Here is a 26796-nt window from a genome sequence, read left to right on the forward strand (position 1 = left end):
ATCAGGAAACAATGGTTATGTCACTAGGCTACTTCACCTAGAAATAAAACTTTACCAATAAACTTTATTCTGCTTGATGATGGATACTGATTATTTTCCACAACTACAAGACAGCATATCAGTGTTAAGAAAAAAAGATACTCAGTGTTTTCAGAATGTCTGCTTATATATACCGAAAGGATCATAGCATAGTTAAGAAGGAAGCAAATCCCACTTCTGGTGTAGGAGCCGTAATGATTAAGTATGGTTGTTCTTATTTCTCAGATCTTGTTGCCATTCCTGACTTTGCAAGTGGAGCCATGGAAAACTGGGGCCTCATCACGTACAGAGAGACGTCGCTGCTCTTTGACCCCAAGACCTCTTCTACTTCTGATAAACTATGGGTCACCAAGGTCATAGCCCATGAACTAGCACACCAGGTACTTGGCTTTCACGGCATTCTCTTAGTGTCGGTTCCAAAGAGCATTATGCAGAACACCCCCAGTATTCCCCAAACAATGTAAAATCATGTCATCTTATTTCCAAGGGGGACCTTAGGAATCCTCAAACCAAACACTATATGTCAAGTAGCATAATGTTCAATCTCTAGGCTATGGGTCTCATACAAGAATTTTATCACAGGAGAACTGGCCACTATGTCCTCTAAAACCTTTCAAGGCACAAAGCCTCCAAATGTCTTTTAGTAAAGAAGGGTGGAGATCATACAGGTACATAGAGCACAGTACTAGAAACCCCTACAAATAGAGATTTTTATTATTTCCCCATACACCCTCTAGTACAGTGGCATTCCAGTCTAGGACAAAATCAAGCTCCCTTCAGTTGGAGTTTGTGTTTATTTGGCCATAATGAAGTATTTCAAGTCCATGTACTCCCAGGCTCCTGACCCTGGACGCACTACTTACCTCTCTAAACTTCAGTGTCCTCATCTATAAAATTAAGTTCATAATAGCTCCTGCTTCTTGAATCTGTTGTGAGGGTTACAGATAAGTGTCTGTGTCTGTCACACACCAGGTACTCAGTAAGTGTTAGCTAGTCACCGTAGTGACAGTGACCACCACTGCCACCATTTCTTACAGAATAACATTTCCAAGGCCTGTCTATCAACCTGGTATTACATACAATTATGAAACAGTAAAATCAGCTCTTAAGATACCAGAGACTTTTTTTTCATTCTGTTTTATTTCTGCAAGTTCCCTGTTATGCAGTGAATTATTAAAGACACCAGAAATTCTCTTTCACCATATAGGCACATATCATTCAATTGTAGAAACTGGTAACATCTCTTATTTTTTAATTTTTAACTTTGTCCTTTATCATGACCATAGTAATAAGAGAGGTTGTTTGTTTTAAGCAGCAGACAAAGAACCCAGAGCCATGCTCAGCGCTGTACTTTGAGAGCATATGAACAGCTTCCTCTGGTTTAGCATCTCCCCACCAGCTCATCTTAGGGGATTGGATTATTAGTCACTGGAAGCTCTAAAGCACAAGCACTTAACTGAGTCTGGGGATCCCTAATTTTCTACCCAGTGTTCATAGGGAAATAAGCAGAGAACTCTCCTTTTGAGGCTCCATGCTGCCTTAAGGCCTTCCTTTGAAAGCTTCTCTTTCATGAAGACGAAGAGTCCAGGGCTGAAGCAGCACTGGAGTTTCTGCCTTGACTATTTTGTCTTCCCATTAATCTCCATCTGGCCATGTCAGTCCTCCGCATAAAGCCCTGGCGAAGACTCTCAATGCTGGGTTAGTCAAGGATCCACAGTGTGTCATATAAGGCCCAGATAACCAAGCTCCCCGCCACCTCTCCGGTCTCTTCTCTGAATGACATCTTCAGCGTTAGCCATCCCAGATGACCTGCCATTATCTTGACAGGCCCAGGTCGTTATCACTTCTCTGTGCTCTTGTTCCTGCTACCTGATCTGCTTAGAGCACACCCCGCTTCCAACATTCCTGGGGACCGCTTGTAACACTCAGGAAGTGAAGCATTTCCCAGTTATCCTACACACCCTCTCAGCAAAACTGATTTTTTCCTTCTGGAATCCCCTCTGCCTCTTGTGCAGATATAAATCATAGTGCCAATAACATTTTATTGCATGTATATGTCTACTGGTTGACCTCCACCATCTGTATTAAGGTAGTGGCACCATTACATACCGGAGAAGGCAATGGCACCCCACCCCAGTACTCTTGCCTGGAAAATCCCATGGATGGAGGAGCCTGGTAGGCTGCAGTCCATGGGGTCGCTAAGAGTCAGACACGACTGAGCGACTTCCCTTTCACTTTTCACTTTGATGCATTGGAGAAGGAAATGGCAATCCACTCCAGTATTCTTGCCTGGAGAATCCCAGAGATGGGGGAGCCTGGTGGGCTTCCATCTATGGGGTCGCACAGAGTTGGACACGACTGAAATGACTTAGCAGCAGCAGCAACTATTACATACATCTTTGTATTTCTCCTATATAACAAGGTCCTTCGTTTGTTACTTAAAAAAAATAATAGCCCTCTTATTACTATGGTAATGATAAAGGGTAAAGTTAAAAATTAAAAAATAAGAGATTTTTCCACGGCATAGTGCCAGGAACATAGTAGATTCTCAATAGATATTCACTGACTGAATGAATTAATGAAATACTCTTCCTGACTGGTGAAATGACCATAACCAGCTTGAACTTCTTGTGTTCATCACTTCTCAAATTGAGGAAACACCCACCATTCCTTCTCACAGATGTCCTTCAGAAGATTGGCGCACATTTGCAATATGATCTGAAAGCTGTAAGAAAAGTATAGAGCTTGAGCAGTTTCTAGAAGCTATGGATCTAGTGACTTCTGTTCTATAACAAGGCTCTTTTGAATCTTAAAATCTTGTTATTTAAGCTTCCAATCCATCTGGAGACTGTACTCTTAAAATAGATAAACTAGAGGCAAATTAAAACAACAAAGGCCAAATAGGTAAAATATAATAATATATAAAAAATAATAATATTTAAAATGTGTTATAGATCAAATATAGGTCAAGGATAAATTTCTATTTAGCTTATCTTTTTGCATTCTTTATTTATATATATTTAAAATCTCAGACTTTTATTCTCATTAGTGGCCAAATTGATCCCTAGAAGTAAACTGGGACAGAGGTCAACAATGACGTTTGCTCATTAGTAATATTATGTAACAATCTGGAAGTCCTAAATGAATTCTTATCCTTTTAAGTACCTGCTACTTAATACAAAAAGATGACTTCATCAAGAATATTCTGGTTTATATTTCTCCTTAGACCCTCACTGTGAGTCAGTGACAAGGTGAGATTATACTTATTGTGCAAAATATCTAAAATAAAATGTCTCATTCTCTTCCTTAATATTAAGTCTAATATCTAGGAAATATAGGGAGGATATAATGGAAGGTAGGGCATTGGAGACAATGCGGACACAAAAGAAATAAGTGAAACAAGCAAAAATGTGGTGGTGAGGGGAGAAGGCAGGGAAACCAGTAGAAAGATGCTGTGCAGAGAGAAAGGGGTAGCAAATACAGGCCTCACCTACTAAAAAAGAAGTTACCACCCATCCTATTTTTTTGCTACAGTTTATAATTGTTTATATTTGTTTAACATTGAGTTTTTACCTCCCAGTGGTTTGGTAACCTGGTTACAATGGAATGGTGGAATGATATTTGGCTCAAAGAAGGTTTTGCAACATACATGGAACTTATCTCTCTCAACATCACATATCCAGAGCTACAGTTTGTAAGTCACAACTTTGTATCTCATACTATACGTACTAAGAAATCATTAATTCACTATTATAATTTTTAGAAAATGCTAAAGAGAACACGGCATTGCATTTTTGAATCTCTAGTATTTTCTTTTGTATAAACAGATTGTATTGGTTTGCTAGGGCTGCCATGACAAAATTCCACAGACTGGGTGGCTTAAGCCAGTTTATTTTCTCACAGATCTGGAGGCTGTCTGGCTTCAAAAGACTCCAAATTGCCAAAAAGAAAATTTCAGGCATTATTCTATATTTATCCAAGAGTCTATAAGCAATATGTCTGTTAACATAATGAATTATAAGATGGTGCTTCCCCGATGGCTTAAATGGTAAAGAATCTGCCTGCAATGCAGGAGACCAGGGTTGGATTCTCCCTGGAGAAAGGAATGGCAACCCACTGCAGTATTCTTGCCTGGAGAATCCCATGGACAGGGGAGCCTGGTGGGCTACAGTTCACAGGGTCGAAAAGTGTCCGACATGACTGAAGCCACTTAGCAAGCACGAAGGGGGTCTGAACAGCACATAAAAAGGTAGTGCTAACTAGTAATGGATAATTAGCTCTTTGGGGTAAATATTTGGTCCAGTACAGTTACAGACAGACATGGATTCAAAGTCAGTGTCTTTTTTTTTTTTTTGCTGTGTACCGAGTCTGTGGTTTAATCCAAAAGCTTCATGAATTCTCACTTGTAAAATGTGTACAATGCCTCTTCCTTGCAGAGTGTTGAAAGGACTGCAGCTGAGGAATATAAGAGCCTGACACATAGCACATGCTCACTAACTGGGAACCTTTGTTTTATTTCTGTTTCCAAGGGCCTTGCTCATGGTAAACATTCAGGCAGTGTCTGAGGAAATATCACATTTATACCTTTAACAAAACAGAGAATTGGTGAACGGGGACTATATAAGGGGAAAGAAATGTTTTGTAAGAAATATTGTTTGAATACTTACTTCTGAGAATATCTTGCTAAACCTAGCATCTTTGCTATCGCTTTGAGTGTCAAATGGCAATTGAAAAAAACAAATGTTCTCTCCCGTTTAGGATGACAGTTTTTCGAACACGTGTTTTGAAGTAATTAAAAGAGATTCATTAAATTCATCCCATCCTATCTCCAATGAAGCAAAAACTGCTACTCAAATAAATGAAATGTTTGATGCTGTTTCGTACAACAAGGTAGGAAATGCTGTGGACTGGTGGTAAATGCTCTGCCCTGGGAGGAGTATAATGAGGCCAGTACCTCAAGAGCGGAAGTTCTTGGTGTCAGGTTACCTCTGCGTCACTTTTTGTTTTATTTGCGGTTCATTTATCAGACATTACACATGTTCCACGGCATGTAAGCTTCCTTTAAAAACATATGCTACCCTTTACCTTCTTTTTCTTTGTGTTTTTATTTAGGGAGCTTGTATTTTGAATATGCTCAAGGATTTTCTGAGTGAGGAGACATTCAGGAAAGGAATTATTCACTACTTAAAGAAGTTCACCTATAGAAATGCAAAGAATGATGATTTGTGGCACAGTCTGTCAAATGTAAGTCATCAGTTAAGTTACAGGAGACTGCTGGTAAGCCTAAACAGTGACAAGCTAATTATGAAGGCTTTTAAGGAGCCTGGTAGGCTGCAGTCCATGGGGTCCGAAGAGTCGGACACGACTGAACGACTTCACTTTCACTTTTCACTTTCATGCATTGGAGAAGGAAATGGCAACCCACCCCAGTTTTCTTGCCTGGAGAATCTCAGGGACAGGGGAGCCTGGTGGGCTGCCGTCTATGGGGTCACACAGAGTCGGACATGACTGAAGCGACTTAGCAGCAGCAGCATAAATAGATAAATTGTCAGGCAAAAGATGTTTATTGCACTTGCCACACTTCCAGGGTTAAGCAGGTAGCACCTGTCTATTTCCTCTGGCACCTTGCTAAACCAAGATGCTATACTAGCTTAGCCGCGGGGGTTCAGTGTTTGACCTCGTTCTCTTTGGTTTCCCTCTTCTGGTTCACCCTACATTTTGTCTTCTGTTTCCAAACCTTTCATGACTTTGTAATTCCTTCATGTAACTCCTAATCTTCTCTTCCCAAACTGAAGTTTAAACTCTACTTGTTTAGCTTTATGTCCCAGCCCGTATTCAGTTGAGTGAGACCCACCTTCTCCCTCGAGCAGGAAATCCTGCTCATTCCTGTCATCATGCCTTTGTTTCTGGTGCACTCGCTGCCTGAAGTGTTCTTCCTTCTTTTCAGCAACTAGGTGCTGTCCATCCTTTGAGATCTAGCTGAGGGGTCACCTCCTTCTCATAGCCAGCTTCAGCACTCATTGCCTTTCTGCTGAATACCTAGAAGGGCACTCGAGAATCTGCTCCAGCGAGTGACGTTCTCTTTTATTGGTTTCCATTGATTTAATGATAACAGTGATAATAATAAACAAAATCTGCTTAAGAGAAAGAATCATGTCAGGCCCCTAATATTCTATTGTCCCTATAATCATGGTTAAGAGACGGTTAACGTTTGATTGAGGAATATACGGTCTCTTTGTCATTGAGATTCCTGTAGGATAGTAGGTAAGAGAAAACATGCAGTCAACTCAGATGATTCTAATAATTATTCAAATATTTCTAGATTTCCAAATGCAAGGACAGTACTTTTTATGGAAATAATAAACTGACAGAGCTTGTGCCTGCAAGTAGAAATACCCTAGGGTATTTGTACACAAAGTGAAGTGAAAGTGAAAGTCGCTCAGTCGTGTCCGACTCTTTGCGACCCCATGGATTATACAGTCGATGGAATTCTCCAGGCCAGAATACTGGAGTGGGTAGCCTTTCCCTTCTCCAGGGGATCTTCCTAACCCAGGGATCAAACCCGGTCTCCCACATTGCAGGTGGATTCTTTACCAGCTGAGCCACAAGGGAAGCCCTTTGTACACAAAAGAGGTCCTCTATTCTTTGTAAACATTTTTGTCCCAGGGGTAATAATATTATTCAGTATTTGTACAGCACGTCATAGTTTAAAAAATTCATGCACATTATCTTACTTGATTTTTCTGTGCCCTTGTTAAGCCTGGATCCTTAAGGTTTAACTTATGTGTGATTTTGTGGTCAAAGAAGCAAATGCAAGTAATTAAAATTTCACAGTAGCTCAAAACTTTTACTGACATTTCTCTAAAACCCTAAAAGGGATCAAATACACCATCCTTTGTAATACTTATAAAAAAGGTTCTTTCTTGGGGCTGCCCTGGTGCTCAATGGTAAAGAATACACCTGCCAACGCAGGAGACACAGCATTGATCCCTGATCTGGGAAGATCCCATAAGCTGCGGAGCAACTAAGCCCATGCACCACAACTACTGAGTGTGTGCTCTCGAGCCAGGGAGCTGCAGCCACTGAAGCCCAAGTCCCTAGAGCCTGTGTCCTGAAGCAAGAGAAGCCACTGCGGCGAGAAGCCCACCCACTGCAACTCCAGAGTAGCCCCTGTTCACTGCAGCCAGGGAAAAGCCCGCACAGCAGTGCAGACCCAGGGCAGCCAAAAAACAGAATGAAATTTTCAAAAAAGTCTCAAGAAAATGCTCGTTCTTCATCACCTCCTGCAGGTGATCCAGATGATTTTGTCCTGGTTCCCTCCCAGGTTCTCAACAAGAACATTGCTTTTCCCTCCCATCCTTCTCCTTCCCTCCTCCTTCACAAGGATGTGTATTTGAGTGTGTGTGTGTGTGTGTGTGTGTGTGTGTGTGTGTGTGTAGACCTTGCCCGAGCCTTTTTTTTTTCCCAAAGAGGAAGAATCCATCTTTTGTGTGGTTAGTGAGTGGAAAGAGGATTAAAGGAGAGATTTGGCCAAGAATTACAGGACTGTGAACAATCCTATATTAATTTTTGTCACATTGTGCTTATTACCATCTCAAGAAGGTGAGGTAGGCAGTCTTAGCCCATTTTTTTCAATGGGTTTTCCCATTTTTTAAATGGAAAAACTAATGCTAATGGAGAGATTCGTTCAAGATCTTATACAAGTGAGTGATGGAGTTGTTACTTAAAATCTGTCTTCTGACTCAGTCTAGTATTCATTCTCTCAATGACATCACAACTTCTTCCCAGTTACTGTAGGAGTCTCCCATCTAACCTTCCCCTAAAGGTCCTAAATTCTTAGTTGACCCCCTTCTGATGTCAAACGAAATGGTGGCACAAAAATGATAAATTTCCCCAAATACCTAACTCAGCACGGTGTCACATAATATCAATTAAATATTTAAAAGAGTAACTTTTATGCATTTTAATGAATTGCTATGCTCATTATCTGGAGAAGGCAATGGCACCCTACTCTAGTACTCTTGCCTGGAAAATCCCATGGGCGGAGGAGCCTGGTAGGCTGCAGTCCATGGGGTCGCTAAGAGTCGGACACAACTGAGCAACTTCACTTTCACTTTTCACTTTCATGCATTGGAGAAGGAAATGGAAACCCACTCCAGTGTTCTTGCCTGGAGAATCCCAGGGACGGGGGAGCCTGGTGGGTTGCCATCTATGGGGTCGCACAGAGTCGGACACGACTGATGCGACTTAGCAGCAGCAGCAGCATGCTCATTATCAGGTCTAGATGAATTACATTTTCGTACATTTAAGCTAATAATGTTTGCACTCATGTCAAATGTTCATTTTAAGCCAACTCTCAGAGGCCAAATGGCAGCGCTCTTTTATTTTTGTTTTCTAGAATTGTTTAGAAGGTGATTCCACATCGGGTGGATTTTGTTATTCTGATTCCAGGAAGACAAGCAACACAGTAAGTAGAAAGAGACTTGGAGGGTGGAAGAGATTTGGCTCATCTCCAGACCTGGAGTGAGTCTGTAAAGTTGTCCAGCTGCCCCTTTAAATAACTGGAGAGAAGGAAAAACTCCACAATTTTCCTTGAAACAAAGTTGACTGAAGAAGGAATGCTCAGGCCATTAAGGGGAGGGTGGTGCTCTTACTACTGTATTTTTGTTGTTATAATTCAGCTTTCCCACAATCCCACCAATGGCTAAAAATATCTCAGCTCAAAATTCCTCTGAGTGGTTATTGCTGTACTGGTATCCTCAGGGCTCTGCAAAATGCCAAACCAAATATGTTAGGTTTGGAAATAGTATGAATGGCTTTCTTGAGGCCCCATCTTTTTGTTTACTTCTGGGAAGTTATTGGAACATTTTAGGAGAGAGAGAAAAAAAAAACAGTCATCATGGAAAAAAAAAAAAGAAAAGGCAAACTTTTTAAAAAGTGTCACGGTAATCCCATCAAGTATGGTTTTAAAGGAAGATTCGGCATCATACAGTGATCAGAAACCCGTACTAGACACTGTTAATAAAAAGCTAGAGGTTTTGTCCTCCACTCCATATACCTCTATTGATATAATACTGTTCTACTGGAATTTTTAAAAGAGACATTTCTTCCTAAACCTCTTTGGTGGGTCCTTTTTTTCTTCTGTTTTGAAAGGGAGCAATGAGGGGCCCCAGTCTCAAGCCCTTCCTCTTGGCCTTTCTTGTCCTGTATTAACCCTCAAGCTCCCAAACATGTCCCTCCTTCAGGCAGCTTTCCAGGAGCACCCGTGGATGGGGAGGGAAGGGGCAGGTCCAGCCCAGGTTCTACATGGCCTGGCTGGGAGACTGCAGTTGGAGTCCGCTCTTCCTGCCCAAGCCATGTCCCTAGCATCCGAGGAGGCCTAAGTATCTGATCTCTCTCTGGTTTCTCTCCTGTGTCTCTGGTTACCAAAGTCACTTGTCGTTTCAGCTCGCGTTTCTGCGGGAAAATGTAGAGCTCAAGGAGATGATGGCCACATGGACTCTGCAGAAAGGCATCCCCCTCGTGGTGGTTAAACGAGAAGGGCGTTCCCTCAGACTGCAGCAGGAGCGCTTCTTGTCTGGGGTTTTCAAAGAGGACCCCGAATGGGGGACTCTGCAGGAAAGGTGGTTGCTTTTCTTCCCTGTCGGTCTAGTTTACCTCATCTCAGTTTACTGACAATTGCATTAGCTTTCTTTCAGCTTCTCTGACAATTTTATGGGATGCTATTTCTGCTGCTGCTGCCGCTAAGTCGCTTCAGTCGTGTCTGACTCTGTGAGACCCCATAGATGGCAGCCCACCAGGCTCCCCCGTCCCTGGGATTCTCCAGGCAAGAACACTGGAGTGGGCTGCCATTTCCTTCTCCAATGCATGAAAGTGAAAAGTGAAAGTGAAGTCGCTCAGTTGTGTCCGACTCTTCATGACCCCATGGACTGCAGCCCATGAGGCTCCTCCGCCCATGGGATTTTCCAGGCAAGAGTACTGGAGTGGTGTGCCATTGCCTTCTCCAGTGCTATTTCTACACAGGACTTAATAGGCTAAACTAGCCTCAATAGCAGCCTTAAAGAGCTTCAGGTGACCCAGACTGCCCTGGTGAGCAGCATATTCTTGCTAATCCTGCGGCCACCCTTAGGACCTCAGTTCTGATGCAGAAGGTATATTTCTAATATAATGTTCCCTGACTGTCTACTAGCCTTCTTTATGCTGTGTGTGCTCAATTGTTCAGTTGTGTCCAACTCTTCACAACCCCATGGACTGTAGCCCTCCAGGCTTCTCTGTCCATGGAATTTTCCAGGCAAGAGTACTGGACACTAATAAGTTATGAGACAGTAGACTAGACTTCCCTGCTGGCTCAGATGGTAAAGTGTCTGCCTACAATGCGGGAGACCCAGGTTCAATCCCTGGGTTGGGAAGATCTCCTGGAGAAGAAAATGGCAACCCACTCCAGTATTCTTGCCTGGAAAATCCCATGGATGGAGGAGCCTGTAGGCTACAGTCCATGGGGTCACAAAGAGTTGGACATGACTGAGCAACTTCACTTCAAGTTATGAGACTGACCCATACCTAGGAAGATAAGATGTATGACAGCTATACATCTTATCAGAAAAGGCATTTCCTGTGTGTTAAGTCATGGGCTTCCTAGGTGGTGCAGTGGTAAAGAATCTGCCTGCCAATGCAAGAGATGCAGGTTCGATCCCTGGATCGGGAAGATCCCCTGGAGTAGGAAATGGCAACTCGCTCTGGTATTCTTATCTGAAAAATTTCATGGACAGAAGAGCCTGGCAAGCTATAGTCCATGGGGCTGCAAAAAGTCAGACATGACTGAGCACACACACATATGCACGCACACACACACACATACACACGTGTTAAATTAGATAAGACCTTCAGCTCCCTTTTATTTTTTAATAAGAGACTATAAATGTAATGTCTTAAAACATGATGTTCTTGGTAACAATAAAAGCAAATCCAATTACCCACTCTGTTATCTTGCTCACAAGCCTGTCCTAAGAAAACTGGTTAAAGGTTTTACTAAAATCAAGAAATACAACACTGTCCAGCTTCCTCTGATCTCATTCAATAAGATCTGAAAAGAAATAATCCAAGTGAATCAGTGCTGGCTTTTATGATTATTACTTTTTCTAAAATCTAGCTGTCTAAAAACAGTTTTAGAATTTTTTCTGAGAATCAGAAGCAAACTCAAGGCCTTTAACACATAGAATGTAACATTTTCCATTTTGATCTCATCAGATGTCTATTTCCATCCAACAGCAGCCTTTATGCCATTTAACTGTGAACACATCCATCCATTTCTCTGTATGCCCTTTTGAGGTCCAAACCTCAGAGAGCTTAAACAATTTGAAGCTTGGCAACACAGGCTGGAAAATTTAATGTTTGATTTATTATTGGGAAAGCAGGACTCACAATTCTGCAACTTATCAAAATGTCACGAGAGAGTTTAATAGTGTGAATGGCTCAGAATAACAAGAATCTATCTGAAGCAGGATTTGGATTTCTCATATAAAACTATTGCCCTCCGATCCATGCTTATCCAAACTTATGAATGGCTACTCTTTCTCTCTTTACTCCCAGGTGGAAAAATCTGGAAAAATCTCTGTCCTTCTAGAGCCAAAATCTATCCATGAATCTTGATCCATTACATCTTAGTGATATCTGTGTGTCTCTTTTTACCTTTTTGTGTAAATATTTCAACTGCTTTGTTGATTATCGATACTCTGGGTTGGCAGGTAGATTATTTCTTCTGACCTTTTATTAAATCGAGTCTGTGTCTGTTGTCTCTTTTACTCTTTTAGGTTTTTCTGAGGACTAATGGGCATATCCTCAGTTACTATTCTTTCTGTTTTATACCTATTGGTATTTTCAAGCATCTGATTTTATAGGATTACTATAGCTAATATGGCTTACTATGTTAGAGGAAATGAGCTCTAGAGGCAGCTAGAAATTAGTCAGGAAAAAATAGCTAATTTCAGTTATTTACCATAGGAAGGCCCTTCCAAAGTAACTGAGCCCTTTTCCTTCAATCCGTTCTGCTTCTCTGCTCTCTGCACTTGGCCAAGGAGCAGCTCCTGACTTATCTCTGCTTGCTGACCACTTAGCAGGCGGGGGTTGAATGCGGATAGCTTCACTGAACAAAAAGATAAGTGGAATAATCATGCTAGAGGAAGAGCTGTACCTTTTGGGGTTTTTTCTACAGCTTTGATTTAGTTATTTGAATAAATATCAGACTGTGAGAATTTTTGGAAATGTGAAAGGAAGATTTTTTTTTTCTTTTACTTAGAAGAAAACAATCAGCAGGAATTGTGGTGGTATAAAATTTGGACTGTAAATGTCACCGGTAATTGTGACAGAGTTCAACTAGGTATATATTACTGCTCCTTCATAATCATTAAAGAATTTTTGCACACCCAAGGAACCGTTAGTCTTAGCCTGTAAAATTTATAAGGCCAATGATAGTGTGAAGGACGGGCGATTAGGTGTCTTTTATAGCCTCTCTGAATCTGACAATGTGGACATTGAAATGGCCATTGATTTAATCTGTAACAGTCTTTACTTTCAAACGTAGGTATCTTTGGCATATCCCAGTGACCTACTCCACGAGTTCCTCTCAGGCGATTCACAGACACATTCTGAAACTGAAGACAGGTAAAATGAACTAATTAGCCAAAAAACCTTTTAATTCTGAAATTAAATGTGTTCTGAGCTATAGGGAGGACAGTTGCTGCTGCTGCTGCTGCTGCTAAGTTGCTTCAGTCGTGTCCGACTCTGTGCGACCCCAGAGACTGTAGCCCACCAGGCACCCCCGTCCCTGGGATTCTCCAGGCAAGAACACTGGAGTGGGTTTCCATTTCCTTCTCCAATGCATGAAAGTGAAAAGTGAAAGTGAAGTCACTCAGTCGTATCTATACCTATGTGTTACTAAAAAAACCCTTAAGCTAAAAAGTCTGGGTTTTTAATTCAGGAGAAAGTTCTCTTGTGTTTTTAGCACTTAGAGATGGGTTTCAAGAATTGATGGTGTCTGATCTTATGTCTTTTAATGCCTACTGATTCAGTGGGAAAAGGTGTTCACTTTAGAACTGATTGGCCCTGGATTCAAATCCTGATTCTGTCACCTATTGGATGTATGGCCTTAAGAAAATTTTTTAACTCCTGAGCTTCAATTTTCTCATTTATTTTGAATGAGGACTAAGCCTCAGAGTTTTTGAGAGTATATAGTAATGTTATTTTACCACCTACTACAATGTCTGAAATATTAAAAATAATATAATTTTAACTTCTCCTTTAAACACGTCACTGAAATTTTAAAATGTTTCCCTCATAATCTCACGTTCAACCTGCAGCCCTTATTTTGCCCCAGATAAGAACTGGACAAATGGATCACCTACTTACATATACATATTTCAACACGCAGCAACCAAACCGTGAGACAAGGCTACCAGAAATGCCTTTTAGACCCGCATAGGCTGCTTTCGAGAACACATTCATTGGCCCATCTCCTAGGAATTAGTTTATTTATTAATTTAATAAAATCACCATTCCCAAAATAAGCCATCCAGCAGACTATGAAAATAAATATCATCATGAGTCTTCCAGAACTTTGTCTTCCCATTGATTTATTACTAATGATATGAAGAAGAATACTTCTGGAGATATTCATGATGTGTTCTTTGATGAGGAAATGCCCATACCAATTTTCTCCTCCTAGATACTGTGGATTTATCTGAGAAGACCGACTGGGTGAAATTCAACGTGGACTCCAATGGCTACTACATCGTTCATTATGAGGGACAAGGATGGGACGAGCTCATTACGTTGTTGAATCAGAACCACACACTTCTCAGGCCCAAGGACAGACTAGGTCTGATTCACGATGCGTTTCAGCTAGTAAGGTAATGCAAAACTCCAACTGATTTCACAGGACATCACTGCTCCCTAACCAGATATGTTAGATTTCAAATCAAATGTTCAGTGTTAATCATTCATATGATATGGATTTGAATGGAGGTCAAATATTGGCCATGAGTCAAAGCCTACCCACTGATAAAATATTTTTATTCACCTAATGTTTAAAAATTTAATTCAACATTTCAAAATCTGGAGAAATGTATGTAAAAACCCTGACTTCTGGAATCCCTTAAATAATGAGAAGATTTGGCAACTTCGTTTCCACAGGGCAGCCATAGAGGAGGGTACAGTGGGCAGATCTTCCTTTAAGCCAGGTGTGCGTTCACCTCGGTACCCAAGTCCTAAACGATACACTTGTTGGGTGTGCTTCACTCCCTTATGGTAGCCTCCAGGCATTTACGCTTTTGACCTCAAGTTTTAAATTGTTTATGCTAGAAGCTTGCTGTTTCACTAAATACTGACATAATCTATTAGACAAAAGGTTATAATCTTTGTAATTTTAAAATCTGGTGCACAAGCCATTCCTTACTTTGCTCACTTCAGGGAAATCAATATGAAACTGGTAGAAAAATTAAGGAAGAATTGGCTACTTCTGTTTATTCCTCTTTAGACTTTCCTGGGAAGATACAGTGTTTTCTTTCTTTTTTCCTACTTGTCATCAATGGAATAATAGGTAGAATAAATCAAGTCACCAGGTCACCGGTGGAAAAAAGTTGGGGATCAGGTGACATATCATGCTCTGTAAACTTTTCCTATTCTGAGAACTACTGTAATGCACTCATTATATTCAGTGTGATGTATTATTTTCTTTCACATGCTTATTTAGGTCAAATTAAGTAAAAGTAACCAGCAAAACATCTCTCAAGCACAGCTTCTCTGTACAACAGAATTCCCCAGTTAGAAAAGAGAGAGGACTGGGAGCTTAACCCCCAACCCCAAAGGTCTCAGGAATATCATGAGCTATCCTACTTCTGACTGGATGCATGCGAGACCAACTGAGGAGCGGACTATGGTTAGTTGAGGGAGGTTTGTCTGCTCAAAGGAGAAACTCTGAGAAGATTGCAAAGAAAATAGATTAAAAATTTTAAACTAGGCAGAATGAAGAATACTTACAACTCAGAATATGAAAGCCGATCTTTCCAGTAGCTGAAAGTCTTTTCTGTTGTTTCTAGCCTATAAATTTACGGGTACTCTCAATTTAGCAGCAGGAATCCTGCAGTTACTGATGTATCAGTGGACAAGCAATCATCATTTCTTTACCAACTAGATAGGTTAATGAGATTCTGAGTACAAATTTTGGCTTAAAACAGGTCAACTATCAATATGTACTACCTCTTCACTTATTGTTTGACTTTTGACAAGCTACTTAACCTTTTTAAACCTAAATTTTCTAGTCTTCAAAACTTTTTTAGTGTTTAAAACTCCAGTAATAATAGTGTCTATCATATGAGGTTGTTTTGAGGGTTGCATAAGGTAATGTAGATACAGCCCTAAGTACAGTAATAAATGCTCAATAAATGGTAGCTGTTAGCATTATTAGTCTTATCTAATACAAATTGTTTAAAAGATCATGTACTAAATAGGAAGATGAGGTGACAACATAGAAAAATGCATTTCAAATAATGTGAAAGTGAAAAGAAAAAGCAGAATGTAAGCTTAAGTTAGCAACTACATGAAAAAAAATGAGCTAATGGTAAAAAAAAACAAAAGGAGAAAGAAATATTCCAAAGTCCTACCAATGAATGTGTAGGGGTAATGAAATTATGTGTTTTTCCCCTTCTTTAATTTCCAATTGTCTTGAAACTTGTCTATATTACTTTTATAAGAAAACTAATTGTATAAGAAAACAATTTTAAAGTCTCATAATAGGTCTACTTTTTTTTTTTTTTCTTATTCCTCTGCTTTAGTGATATGTAGTTTTTCTTTCCCTGCTTTGTGAAATGTCTACTTAAGAGTTTAAGGGTATAATCTGGACTGCATTGAGCTTAGAGACAAAATTTGACCCAGGAATGCATATTCATTTTAACTGAGTTTTCATACTTGTTATTAAATATTTAATACTTGGATCTCCTCTGAGTTGAGTGGAATTAAGATGACAACCATAAATTCCTTACAGGTAAACTATTTATTTTTTTATTCCAATACCCTAGAAAGAAGTCCCAGATTGTTTCCTCGGGGATATAGTTTATTTCAAAAAGGTACCATTTAGCTGAAACCTTATACAAATAAGTAGATATAGATTTTTTTGTTGAGCTAAAATGTATGCATATACATAGGTTTAGTCTTTAAGGTAAACAGACATTCAGATAACATTTTGTGCATTAAATGAAGCAGAAAGCAGGTGGTGAGAGGCTGGATTTTTATTAAATAATAACTCCATGAAAATGATTCCCTCTTTGATGAGTATTAACATTAAAGTATTTTAAGTAGATAAGTACGAATAAATAATGGAATTTGTCTTAGTAAAAAATAAGTTCAGTTCAGTTCGGTCGCTTAGTCGTGTCCTACTCTTTGCAACCCCATGAACCACAGCACACCAGGACTCCCTGTCCATCACCAACCCCCAGAGTTCACTCAAACTCATGTCCATCGAGTCGATGATGCCATCCAGCCATCTCATCCTCTGTCGTCCCCTTCTCCTCCTGCTCCCAATCCCTCCCAGCATCAGGGTCTTTTTAAATAAGTCAGTTCTTTGCATCAGGTGGCCAAAGTATTGGAGTTTCAACTTCAACATCAGTCCTTCCAATAAACACCCAGGACTGATCTCCTTTAGGATGGACTGGTTGGATCTCCTTGTAGTCCAAGGGACTCTCAAGAGTCTTCTCCAACACCACAGTTCAAAAGCATCAATTCTTCAGTGCTCAGCTTTCTTCACAGTCCAACTCTCACATCCATTCTTCACCACTGGAAAACCTATAGCCTTGACTAGACGGACCTTTGTTTGCAAAGTAATGTCTCTGCTTTTAAATATGCTATCTAGGTTGGTCATAACTTTCCTTCCAAGGAGCAAGCGTCTTTTAATTTCATGGCTGCAGTCACTATCTGCAGTGATTTTGGAGCCCCCAAAAATAAAGTCTGACACTGTTTCCACTGTTTCCCCATTTATTTCCCATGAAGTGATGGGACCAGATGCCATGATCTTCGTTTTCTGAATGTTGAGCTTTAAGACAACTTTTTCACTCTCCACTTTCACTTTCATCAAGAGCCTTTTTAGTTCTTCTTCACTTTCTGCCATAAGGGTGGTGTCATCTGCATATCTGAGGTTATTGATATTTCTCCCAGCAATCTTGATTCCAGCTTGTGCTTCTTCCAGCCCTGCATTTCTCATGATGTACTCTGCATATAAGTTAAATAAGCAGGATAACCATATACAGCCTTGACGTACTCCTTTTCCTATTTGGAATCAGTCTGTTGTTCCATGTCCAGGTCTAACTGTTGCTTCCTGACCTGCACATAGGTTTCTCAAGAGACAGCTCAGGTGGTCTGGTATTTCCATGTCTTTCAGAATTTTCCACAGTTTATTGTGATCCACACAGTCAAAGGCTTTGGCATAGTCAATAAAGCAGAAATAGTTGTTTTTCAGGAACTCTCTTGCTTTTTCGATGATCCAGCAGATATTGGCAATTTGATCTCTGGTTCCTCTGCCTTTTCTAAAACCAGCTTGAACATCTGGAAGTTCACGGTTCACGTATTGCTGAAGCCTGGCTTGGAGAATTTTGAGCTTTACTTTACTAGCGTGTGAGATGAGTGCAATTGTGCGGTAGTTTGAGCATTCTTTGGCATTGCCTTTCTTTGGAATAGGAATGAAAACTGACCTTTTCCAGTCCTGTGGCCACTGCTTAGTTTTCCAAATTTGCTGGCATATTGAGTGCAGCATTTTCACAGCATCATCTTTCAGGATTTGGAATAGCTCAACTGAAATTCCATCACCTCCATTAGCTTTGTTCGTAGTGATGCTTTCTAAGGCCCACTTGACTTCCCATTCCAGGATGTCTGGCTCTAGGTGAGTGATCACACCATCGTGATTATCTGGGTCGTGAAGCTCTTTTTTGTACAGTTCTTCTGTGTATTCTTGCCACCTCTTCTTAATATCTTCTGCTTCTGTTAGGTCCAGCTTCCCTGGTAGCTCAGACAATAAAGCATCTGCCTACAATGCAGGAGACCTGGGTTCAATCCCTGGGTCAGAAAGATCCGCTGGAGAAGGAAATGGCAACCCACTCCAGTGTTCATGCCTGGAAAATCCCACGGACTGAGGAGCCTGGTAGGTTACAGTCCATGGGGTCACAAAGAGTTGGACTCGACTGAGTGACTTCACTTGATTTCACTTTCTGTTAGGTCCATACCATTTCTGTCCTTTATCAAGCCCTTCTTTGCATGAAATGTCCCCTTGGTATCTCTAATTTTCTTGAAGAGATCTCTAGTCTTTCCCATTCTGTTCTTTTCCTCTATTTCTTTGCATTGATCGCTGAGGAAGACTTTCTCATCTCTCCTGGCTATTCTTTGGAACTCTGCATTCAGATGCTTATATCTTTCCTTTTCTCCTTTGCTTTTCGCTTCTCTTCTTTTCACAGCTATTTGTAAGGCCTCCCCAGACAGCCAGTTTGCTTTTTCACATTTCTTTCCCATGGGGATGGTCTGGATCCCTGTCTCCTGCACAATGTCATGAACCTCCATCCATACTTCATCAGGCACTCTATCTATCAGATCTAGGCCCTTAAATCTATTTCTCACTTCCACCGTATAATCATAAGGGATTTGATTTAGGTCATACCTGAATGGTCTAGTGGTTTTCCCTACTTTCTTCAATTTAAGTCTGAATTTGGTAATAAGGAGTTCATGATCTGAGCTATAGTCAGCTCCCGGTCTTGTTTTTGCTGACTGTATAGAGCTTCTCCATCTTTGGCTGCAAAGAATATAATCAATCTGATTTCGGTGTTGACCATCTGGTGATGTCCATGTATAGAGTCTTCTCTTGTGTTGTTGGAAGAGGGTGTTTGCTATGACCAGTGCGTTCTCTTGGCAAAACTCTATTAGCCTTTGCCCTGATTCATTCCATACTCCAAGGCCAAATTTGCCTGTTACTCCAGGTGTTTCTTGACTTCCTACTTTTGCATTCCAGTCCCCTATAATGAAAAGGACATCTTTTTTGGGTGTTAGTTCTAAAAGGTCTTGTAGGTCTTCATAGAACCGTTCAACTTCAGCTTCTTCAGCATTACTGGTTGGGGCATAGGCTTGGATTACTGTGATATTGAGTGGTTTGCCTTGGAAACGAACAGAGATCATTCTGTCGTTTTTGAGATTGCATCCAAGTACTGCATTTTGGACTCTTTTGTTGACCATGATGGCCACTCCATTTCTTCTGAGGGATTCCTGCCCGCAGTAGTAGATATAATGGTCATCTGAGTTAAATTCACCCATTCCAGTCCATTTTAGTTCGCTGATTCCTAGAATGTCGACGTTGACTCTTGCCATCTCCTGTTTGACCACTTCCAATTTGCCTTGATTCATGGACCTGACATTCCAGGTTCCTATGCAATATTGCTCTTCACAGCATTGGACCTTGCTTCTATCACCAGTCACATCCACAACTGGGTATTGTTTTTGCTTTGGCTCTATCCCTTCATTCTTTCTGGAATTATTTCTCCACTGATCTCCAGTAGCATATTGGGCACCTAACAACCTGGGGCATTCCTCTTTCAGTATCCTATCATTTTGCCTTTTCATACTGTTCATGGGGTTCTCAAGGCAAGAATACTGAAGTGTTTTGCCATTTCCTTCTCCAGTGGACCACATTCTGTCAGACCTCTCCACCATGACCCGCCCATCTTCGGTGGCCCCTCAGGGCATGGCTTAGTTTCACTGAGTTAGACAAGGCTGTGGTCCATGTGATCAGATTGACTAGTTTTCTGTGATTATGGTTTCAGTGTGTCTGCCCTCTGATGCCCTCTTGCAACACCTTGGATCTTACTTGGGTTTCTCTTACCTTGGACATAGGGTATCTCTTCACGGCTGCTCCAGCAAAGCGCAGCGGCTGCTCCTTACCTTGGGCATGGGGTATCTCTTCACGGCTGCTCCAGCAAAGTGCAGCCGCTGCTCCTTACCTTGGACGAGGGGTATCTCCTCACAGCTGCCCCTCCTGACCTTGAACATGGAGCAGTTCCTCTCAGCCCTCCTGCACCGGTGCAGCCATGGCTCCTTGGACATGGGGTAGTTCCTCCCGGCCACCGCCCCTGACCTCGGGTGTGGGGTAGCTCCTCTCGCCACGCTTCTGCATGGTCTGTCGCAGCCAGGCTGGGCCAAAAAGAAAAAAAGATTAATATAAAGTAGTCTTATGTGTTAAACATTCTTTTCAGAATTTTGACCCTAGAATATAATACCTAGTTTTGTCCTGTTGCTTATCCTCTAAGTAGAGTATATAGTACCGGTAAAGAAATAATATGTCACACTGAATAAAATGAGTACTTTTCAGTAATTCTCAGAATAGGAAATGTTTCCAATGCATAATACTCCACCTGATCCTTAATATTTTTTCTGTTGGTGACCTTGTGACCTGATTTATTCTATATATTCTTCTGTTGATGGTAGATAGAAGAAAACAGCTTGTTTTTCCAGGCAAGTCTAAACATAAGCAGTCAATTCCTCCTTAATTTCTCTACCAGTTTCATATTGATTTCCCCAGTGTGAGCAATGTAATGAATGGATTGTGTACTAGATTTAACATTTAAAATTGTAAAGGTTGTGGCTATATTTATACTTAGCTAGCGTACCACATATTATGACACTTGCACATGTGGAAGGAATAGTGACATTTTGTGGATTTGTATTTTTAAAAATACAGCAGACTATAAAATCATAGTGCATATGGTCCGGCCCTCTGTCGTCAGACGAAATTTTTAGAAAATCTACTGTGGGTCTGTTTTAAAGCTCTATGTCATTGTGACTGAGAAGAGTACAGTCACAACAAAAGTTGGTTCTTTTTGATGCCACTTCTTTCTGGTTTCAGTTCCCTCATTTCAGATGAGCATTTAAAATTTTAAAAATCCCAAAGGAGGGAGGGCATTATATTAATGAAAAATTCAACACAGGTATCTTTGTTCTGGAATCTGTTTCCATATCAAACTATTATGCTTAATATGGGAGTTGGATGCTGGCAAGAATAGGTTATAGACGCTGCAGGGACACAGGTCTTCTCAGAAACATGAGTGAGCAACCACGTTATGAAGCTGACAATATAATAACTTACTTTCTCTATAAAAGACACACTGAAGTTTTAGTACTCAGAATAATAGTTTTGTTGTTTGTTTGCATTAAAGGAAAATATAAAGAAGACATATCACTTTAGAATCTAAATAGATTCTTTAAAAACAAAGAAAATCCTTGTTTTGTCCTACTCAGAATAACTGTGGCTTCTCTGTTAGGTTCTAGGAAGGGACGACAAAAAAAAAAAAAAAGATATGGCACCTGTCCTCAAAATTTCCAAATACACGTGGAGGAACAATTCAAAACCACAAATTAAGCAATTAGAGAATGACAAATACATGAAAAGTTTGATATTATTTGTTACTAGATATTAATATTAGCTGTTTATTTCATTTAGAAAACTCTTATTTATGTTTAGGCAATTATTCTAAGCACTTTACCTATATTAAATCATTTAGTCCTCACAACAGAGATTTAAAGTAGATACTAACATTATTCCCATTATATAGAGGAAGCAGGTGAAGCTCAGAGGTTAATTTGCCCACATCAGTGGGAGAGCTAGGATTTAAACCAAATGGTTTGAATTATAATGAGCTGCTTCTGTTACTGGTCTCTGTCTCATATTTGCCTTACTACTTAAAATATTGAGAGCTGTAAGATATGCACAAACCTCCGACATCTGTTTCATACCTCAGCGCAGGAAGGCTGACCCTAGACAAAGCCCTTGACCTGACTTGCTACCTCCAACATGAAACAAGCATTCCCGCGCTTCTCAAAGGTCTGGAATACCTAGAATTGTTTTACCGCATGGTGGAAAGAAGGAACATTTCAGATGTCACTGAAAATCTCAAGGTTTGTATTCCTTTCAGAAGGTTCATTAAGTAAAAGACACGGCAGCTGGATGATCAGTGAGACTTGTTCTATTTTGTGTGAACTCTTGGGGTTAAAGCTTGGCGAATCTAAGGAAATCGCCTGGGAGCACAGTCACCACTTAAGTATCTAATGGTTGGTTATCCCCTGGTCTTTGTCACCATCACCCTAAGAGCTGGGTACCAAGGTCATAAGCAAAGCATCCCTCCTAAGGGGATTTTATCTTACATCAATTGATAGTCCCCTCTCAGATAAGAAATAAAATTGTACTTCTAATGGAGAAAGGAACTGTGGTGGGTGGAGACCACACACCAGAAAAAGAAGCAAAATGTAGCAATTAGTAGTTCCATGCTTTGGGAAATGTTCATGCAGACTGTTTAGAGTTGAACCCATTAGATGGGTGAGTGAGGGCTGTGTTAAGAACTAAATTTAGCCTCTCTGTAAACCATCCTATGCTTTCTGCAGCATTACCTTCTCCAGTATTTTAAGCCAGTGATTGACACGCAAAGCTGGCTTGATGAGGGCTCTGTCTGGGACAGAATGCTTCGCTCCACTGTCTTGAAGCTGGCCTGTTACCTGAACCATGCTCCTTGCATCCAGAAGGCAACTGAACTCTTCTCTCAGTGGATGGAATCCAGTGGAAAATTAAAGTAAATCTGGACTTCTGTTCTTTGTTCCTTTCACTTTGATGTAAAAGTCTTTGATCATGCGAGACATTAAATCTAAAACCTTTTAGTGAGGATAGGAAAAAAAAAAAAAAACCATGCTGGGAATTACGTACCCTTGTCTCATGCTCCCACATAGTAAGTGCTCAATAGATTTTTGTGGGAAGTGAGGTTTAGTTCCCTGCAGGGAAAAGCTAATAAACATTAGCATGGTTTCAGAAAGACAGCCAGCAGGTGAAAGTGGGGTAGACTAGAGTGGTGCCCGGCTGCCAAGAGTAATGCCTTTTAAAGATAAAAAGCAATGTGAAATGTGCATGCAATCAAAACGCCAATGATCAATTGATGCAACAAAAAACGAGGTGGTGGGGAGGGAGCTTTGTTCAATGTATTTACTTCCTCATTAACCAATACCATACCACACGCACCACATACCACCGTCTTAGCCTCAAGTTTCAGCTTTGATAGGAAACTGATGATTTGGGCCATCTAAAGGATGTGTAAGGTGGCAAAGTTGATTCCAGTGGTTGTTGTAATCAGGTAAATGCCCAGTGATCAAATCGATTCTGTTGCAGTTCAGTCTAGCAGCCGCAACCCATAGTATTAAAAGGCCCCACAATCTTTTCAATGTAAGCCTTAATTTCTGTCCAACACATGATTTTATATTGTTGCTATTAAAACTCTGAATTTCAAGCTGGATGTTTTGAGAAATCAAATCTGTATGTGAAATAAGGAAAATTCATTTTTTAGAATAGAAAAAAAAATGCACAGCTTTAGTAGCAGGTAAAGCAATAGTGTCAATTTTTCCTCTCCCAAATTGTTATGAAATGCTATCACAATTTGTCTCCATGTAACTAAATCTCCATGAGCTTTTTGAAATCTTTTCTTGACTTCTTATTTTTTAAAAAAGTAATTTGCTTTCTTCTTTTTGGACTTTTTCAGTCTTTAGGATTTAGGCCTAAAATCAGTTTCAGAAAAAAAAATCTTTTAGCTGTATTTTTTTCTTCTTTTTGTTCATGTTTAAATAAACTGTATGAATGAGGCTAAAATATAAACATTCTGCTGCCCTATAGCACGTCAGATTATATTCTGTCTTTATGCTACTTACAAGAAGAATGATCTTACCTGAAGTCACTCAAGTCCAGTAGATATGATGGTTCAACATCCTATAGTATAGGATGCTATACTATGAAAACATTCTAGGAAAATCTCATTTAAGCTTGTAATCAAGACTACATAATCAAATATTGTAGGTTTATTTTTTTAAAGTTTAAGACCATCAGTATTAATCCTTTAGAGAGATTACTTCCTTTATTCATGAATTCAGAATATAATGCTTTGCCTGCTGATTTTGTGCTAGGCGCCGCAGTTAGTGCTAAGAATAAGCTGGTGAGAGAAACAGCTAGGTGTCCTACCTTCAAGGGACTCACGATTCATTTGTTACCAATTTTTGTAAATTTGTACAGTTCAATTCAGTTCAATTGCTCAGTCATGTCCGACTCTTTACAACCCCATGAACCACAGCACGCCAGGCCTCCCTGTCCATCACTAACTCCTGGAGTTTACCCAAACTCATGTCCATTGAGTCGGTGATGCCATCCAACCATCTCATCCTCTGTCGTCCCTGTCTCCTTCTGCCTTCAATCTTTCCCAGCATCAGGGTCTTTTCAAATGAGTCAGCTCTTCACATCAGGTGGCCAAAATATTGGAATTTCAGCTTCAACATCAGTCCTTCCAATGAACACCCAGGACTGATTTCCTTTAGTAAAATACACTAAAATAAAAATAATGTGGATTATAATTTGGTTGCTTTTTGTTTTATGATTCAAAGGCTCTTGGGATATTTATGTACATATAGTACAGTGGAAATAGTACAGTTTTAGAATCATATGTCTAAATCCCATCTCAAAAAAGGCTAATATGTCACCTCAGTGCAAGTTACTTAAACTTTCTGAACTTTATTTCCACTTTTAAAAATTAAGGTAACTTTTACATCTCACTGGGTAACTTTGGCAGTTAAGTAAGTTGTATAGAGACTAGTACAATGTTATGGACCCTGTATGATAAATGCAAATTTCCTGTCCCATCCCTGCTTCTCTGTACTGTACTTTTCCAAGCCATCAATATGGATATTGGCTATTACTGATCAATTATATTTGGAATTAAAAATCATAACTAAATTAAAATAAAGACTAGTTAGTATCCTTTAGGACAATAAAACTTGAAAACCATGGTGCCTTCTTTAGGGGGACAGAAAATAATAATATTGCATGTTATCATTTTACAGAATTATAATATAAATGACTGAACTCTAAACAACTGTGCTAAATTACAATTTTTTACACCTAGAGAGTCAGATAGCTCTCAAACAGGCCTACTAGAAAATATTCCTAATGCGACATTAAAGCAACAAGTAATAATTTTTAAAAAAATCATATAGTACCAATACATGCAATTTATTGACAGAATTCTATATAAACCAGTGCATTTATATTTCAGAAATCACATTTTTATTGATTTCATCTTCTCATGAAGATTCTCCATGTAGTTTAAATTTTTATGATTATTATTCTTTAAACATTTTATTATCAGTAGGAAAAAACACAAATAGTTTGCAAAGTAACAGTACATAAAATTTTCCATAAAGAAGGATGGACAACAAAGAATTGATGCTTTTGAATTGTGGTGTTGGAGAACACTTAAGAGTCCCCTGGACATCAAGAAGATCAAACCAGTCAATTCTAAAGGAAATCAACCCTGGATATTCATTGGAAGGACTGATACTGAAGCTGAAGCTCCAATACTTTGTCCACCTGATGCAAAAAGCTGACTCACTAGAAAAGACCCTGATGCTGGGAAAGACGGAGGGCGGAGGAGAAGGGGACAACAGAGGACGAGATGGTTGTATGGCATCTCTGAATCAATGGACATGAGTTTGAGCAAACTCAGGGAGATTGAGAAGGACAGGGAAGCCTGGTGTGCTGCAGTCCATGGGGTCGCAAAGAGTCAGACACAGCTTAGTGACTGAACAACAACAGGAAATAACTCAAAGGTGATTCTGTTTTAGAATTTAAAATCATAATAAGAAAAACTAATTTTTTCTTTCGTAGAACTTTTTTTCACTTTTGTGCTTAATATTACAGTATCCCAACAGATGTTTTAACGATCGTGTATTCCGTGGGGGCTCAAACAACAGCAGGATGGAATTACCTTTTGGAGCAATATGAACTGTCATTGTCAGGGGCTGAAAAAAACAAAATTCTGTATGCATTGTCAACCAGCAAACATCAGGAAAAGTTAATGAAGTAAGTGAATTTAAGTTGTTAAAAATGAACTTACACATATTCAGGAAAGTTACTAAAATTCAGCCATCAATTTCAAAGGCATATAATAATAACTAACTCAGGATTTGAACCATTTTGAATTTTTTCCAAAAACCGTGTATTGACAAAATGCACATAGTGAAAACAGATGTTCCTTAATCATGTGATTGATACTAAGCAAATAGCTATGTTTTAGTGTCAACCTTGGAGGTAAATTATTATTATTGAAAAATACATTTTTGTGTATAAGATGCTAATTGAAGTTTACTGAAATAATAAGTGGATAAAATTACTTCTAGAGAAATGTAAACGTTTAACTGGAATATTAAAAAATGTTAGCCAGTAGAGAGTTTATTACTGTTTTGGGTATATTACACTTTCATTGTGCCTCTTTCTCTCTGATGCTTTTAATATACTGATAGCCTGAGTTAATTTCCATTACAGATCACATGCCGTGAAAAATTAAGTGATCTTTGTTCCTTCAGGTTAATTGAACTAGGAATGGAAGGAAAGGTTATCAAGACACAGGACTTGGCAACTCTTCTTTTTACGACTGCCAGAAATCCCAAGGGGCAGCAACTAGCCTGGAACTTTGTAAAAGAAAACTGGACCCATCTCCTTAAAAAGTTGGTATTTGTTTATATCCTAATAGCTCAGTTGGTCAAGAATCCGCCTGCAATGCAGAGACCCAGGCTCAATTCCTGGGTCGGGAAGATACGCTGGAGAAGGGATAGGCTACCCACTCCAGTATTCTTGGGCTTCCCTGGTGGCTCAGCTGGTAA

General features: G+C 39.8%; 1 protein-coding gene across 2 annotated transcripts in view; it reads left to right on the forward strand.

The window, feature by feature from the left end:
- The window catches only part of ERAP2 (endoplasmic reticulum aminopeptidase 2), a 51570-nt gene that overhangs the window by 19938 nt on the left and 4836 nt on the right, over positions 1–26796 (forward strand). For both annotated transcript variants that reach the window (XM_086413244.1, XM_086413243.1), the window contains exons 6-17: positions 265–419; positions 3620–3733; positions 4798–4929; positions 5152–5283; positions 8438–8506; positions 9487–9662; positions 12620–12699; positions 13760–13943; positions 21855–22011; positions 22495–22679; positions 25835–25996; positions 26500–26640. In XM_086413244.1, coding sequence (XP_086269370.1) covers positions 265–419; positions 3620–3733; positions 4798–4929; positions 5152–5283; positions 8438–8506; positions 9487–9662; positions 12620–12699; positions 13760–13943; positions 21855–22011; positions 22495–22679; positions 25835–25996; positions 26500–26640 — 1687 coding nt within the window. The remainder of the gene's footprint in view (positions 1–264; positions 420–3619; positions 3734–4797; positions 4930–5151; positions 5284–8437; positions 8507–9486; positions 9663–12619; positions 12700–13759; positions 13944–21854; positions 22012–22494; positions 22680–25834; positions 25997–26499; positions 26641–26796) is intronic.

This window comes from Bos grunniens, chromosome 7 (assembly GCF_055505025.1).
Source record: "Bos grunniens cultivar Pamir isolate PY7600 chromosome 7, Bosgru_T2T1.0, whole genome shotgun sequence".
In the NCBI taxonomy this organism is placed as follows: domain Eukaryota; kingdom Metazoa; phylum Chordata; class Mammalia; order Artiodactyla; family Bovidae; genus Bos; species Bos grunniens.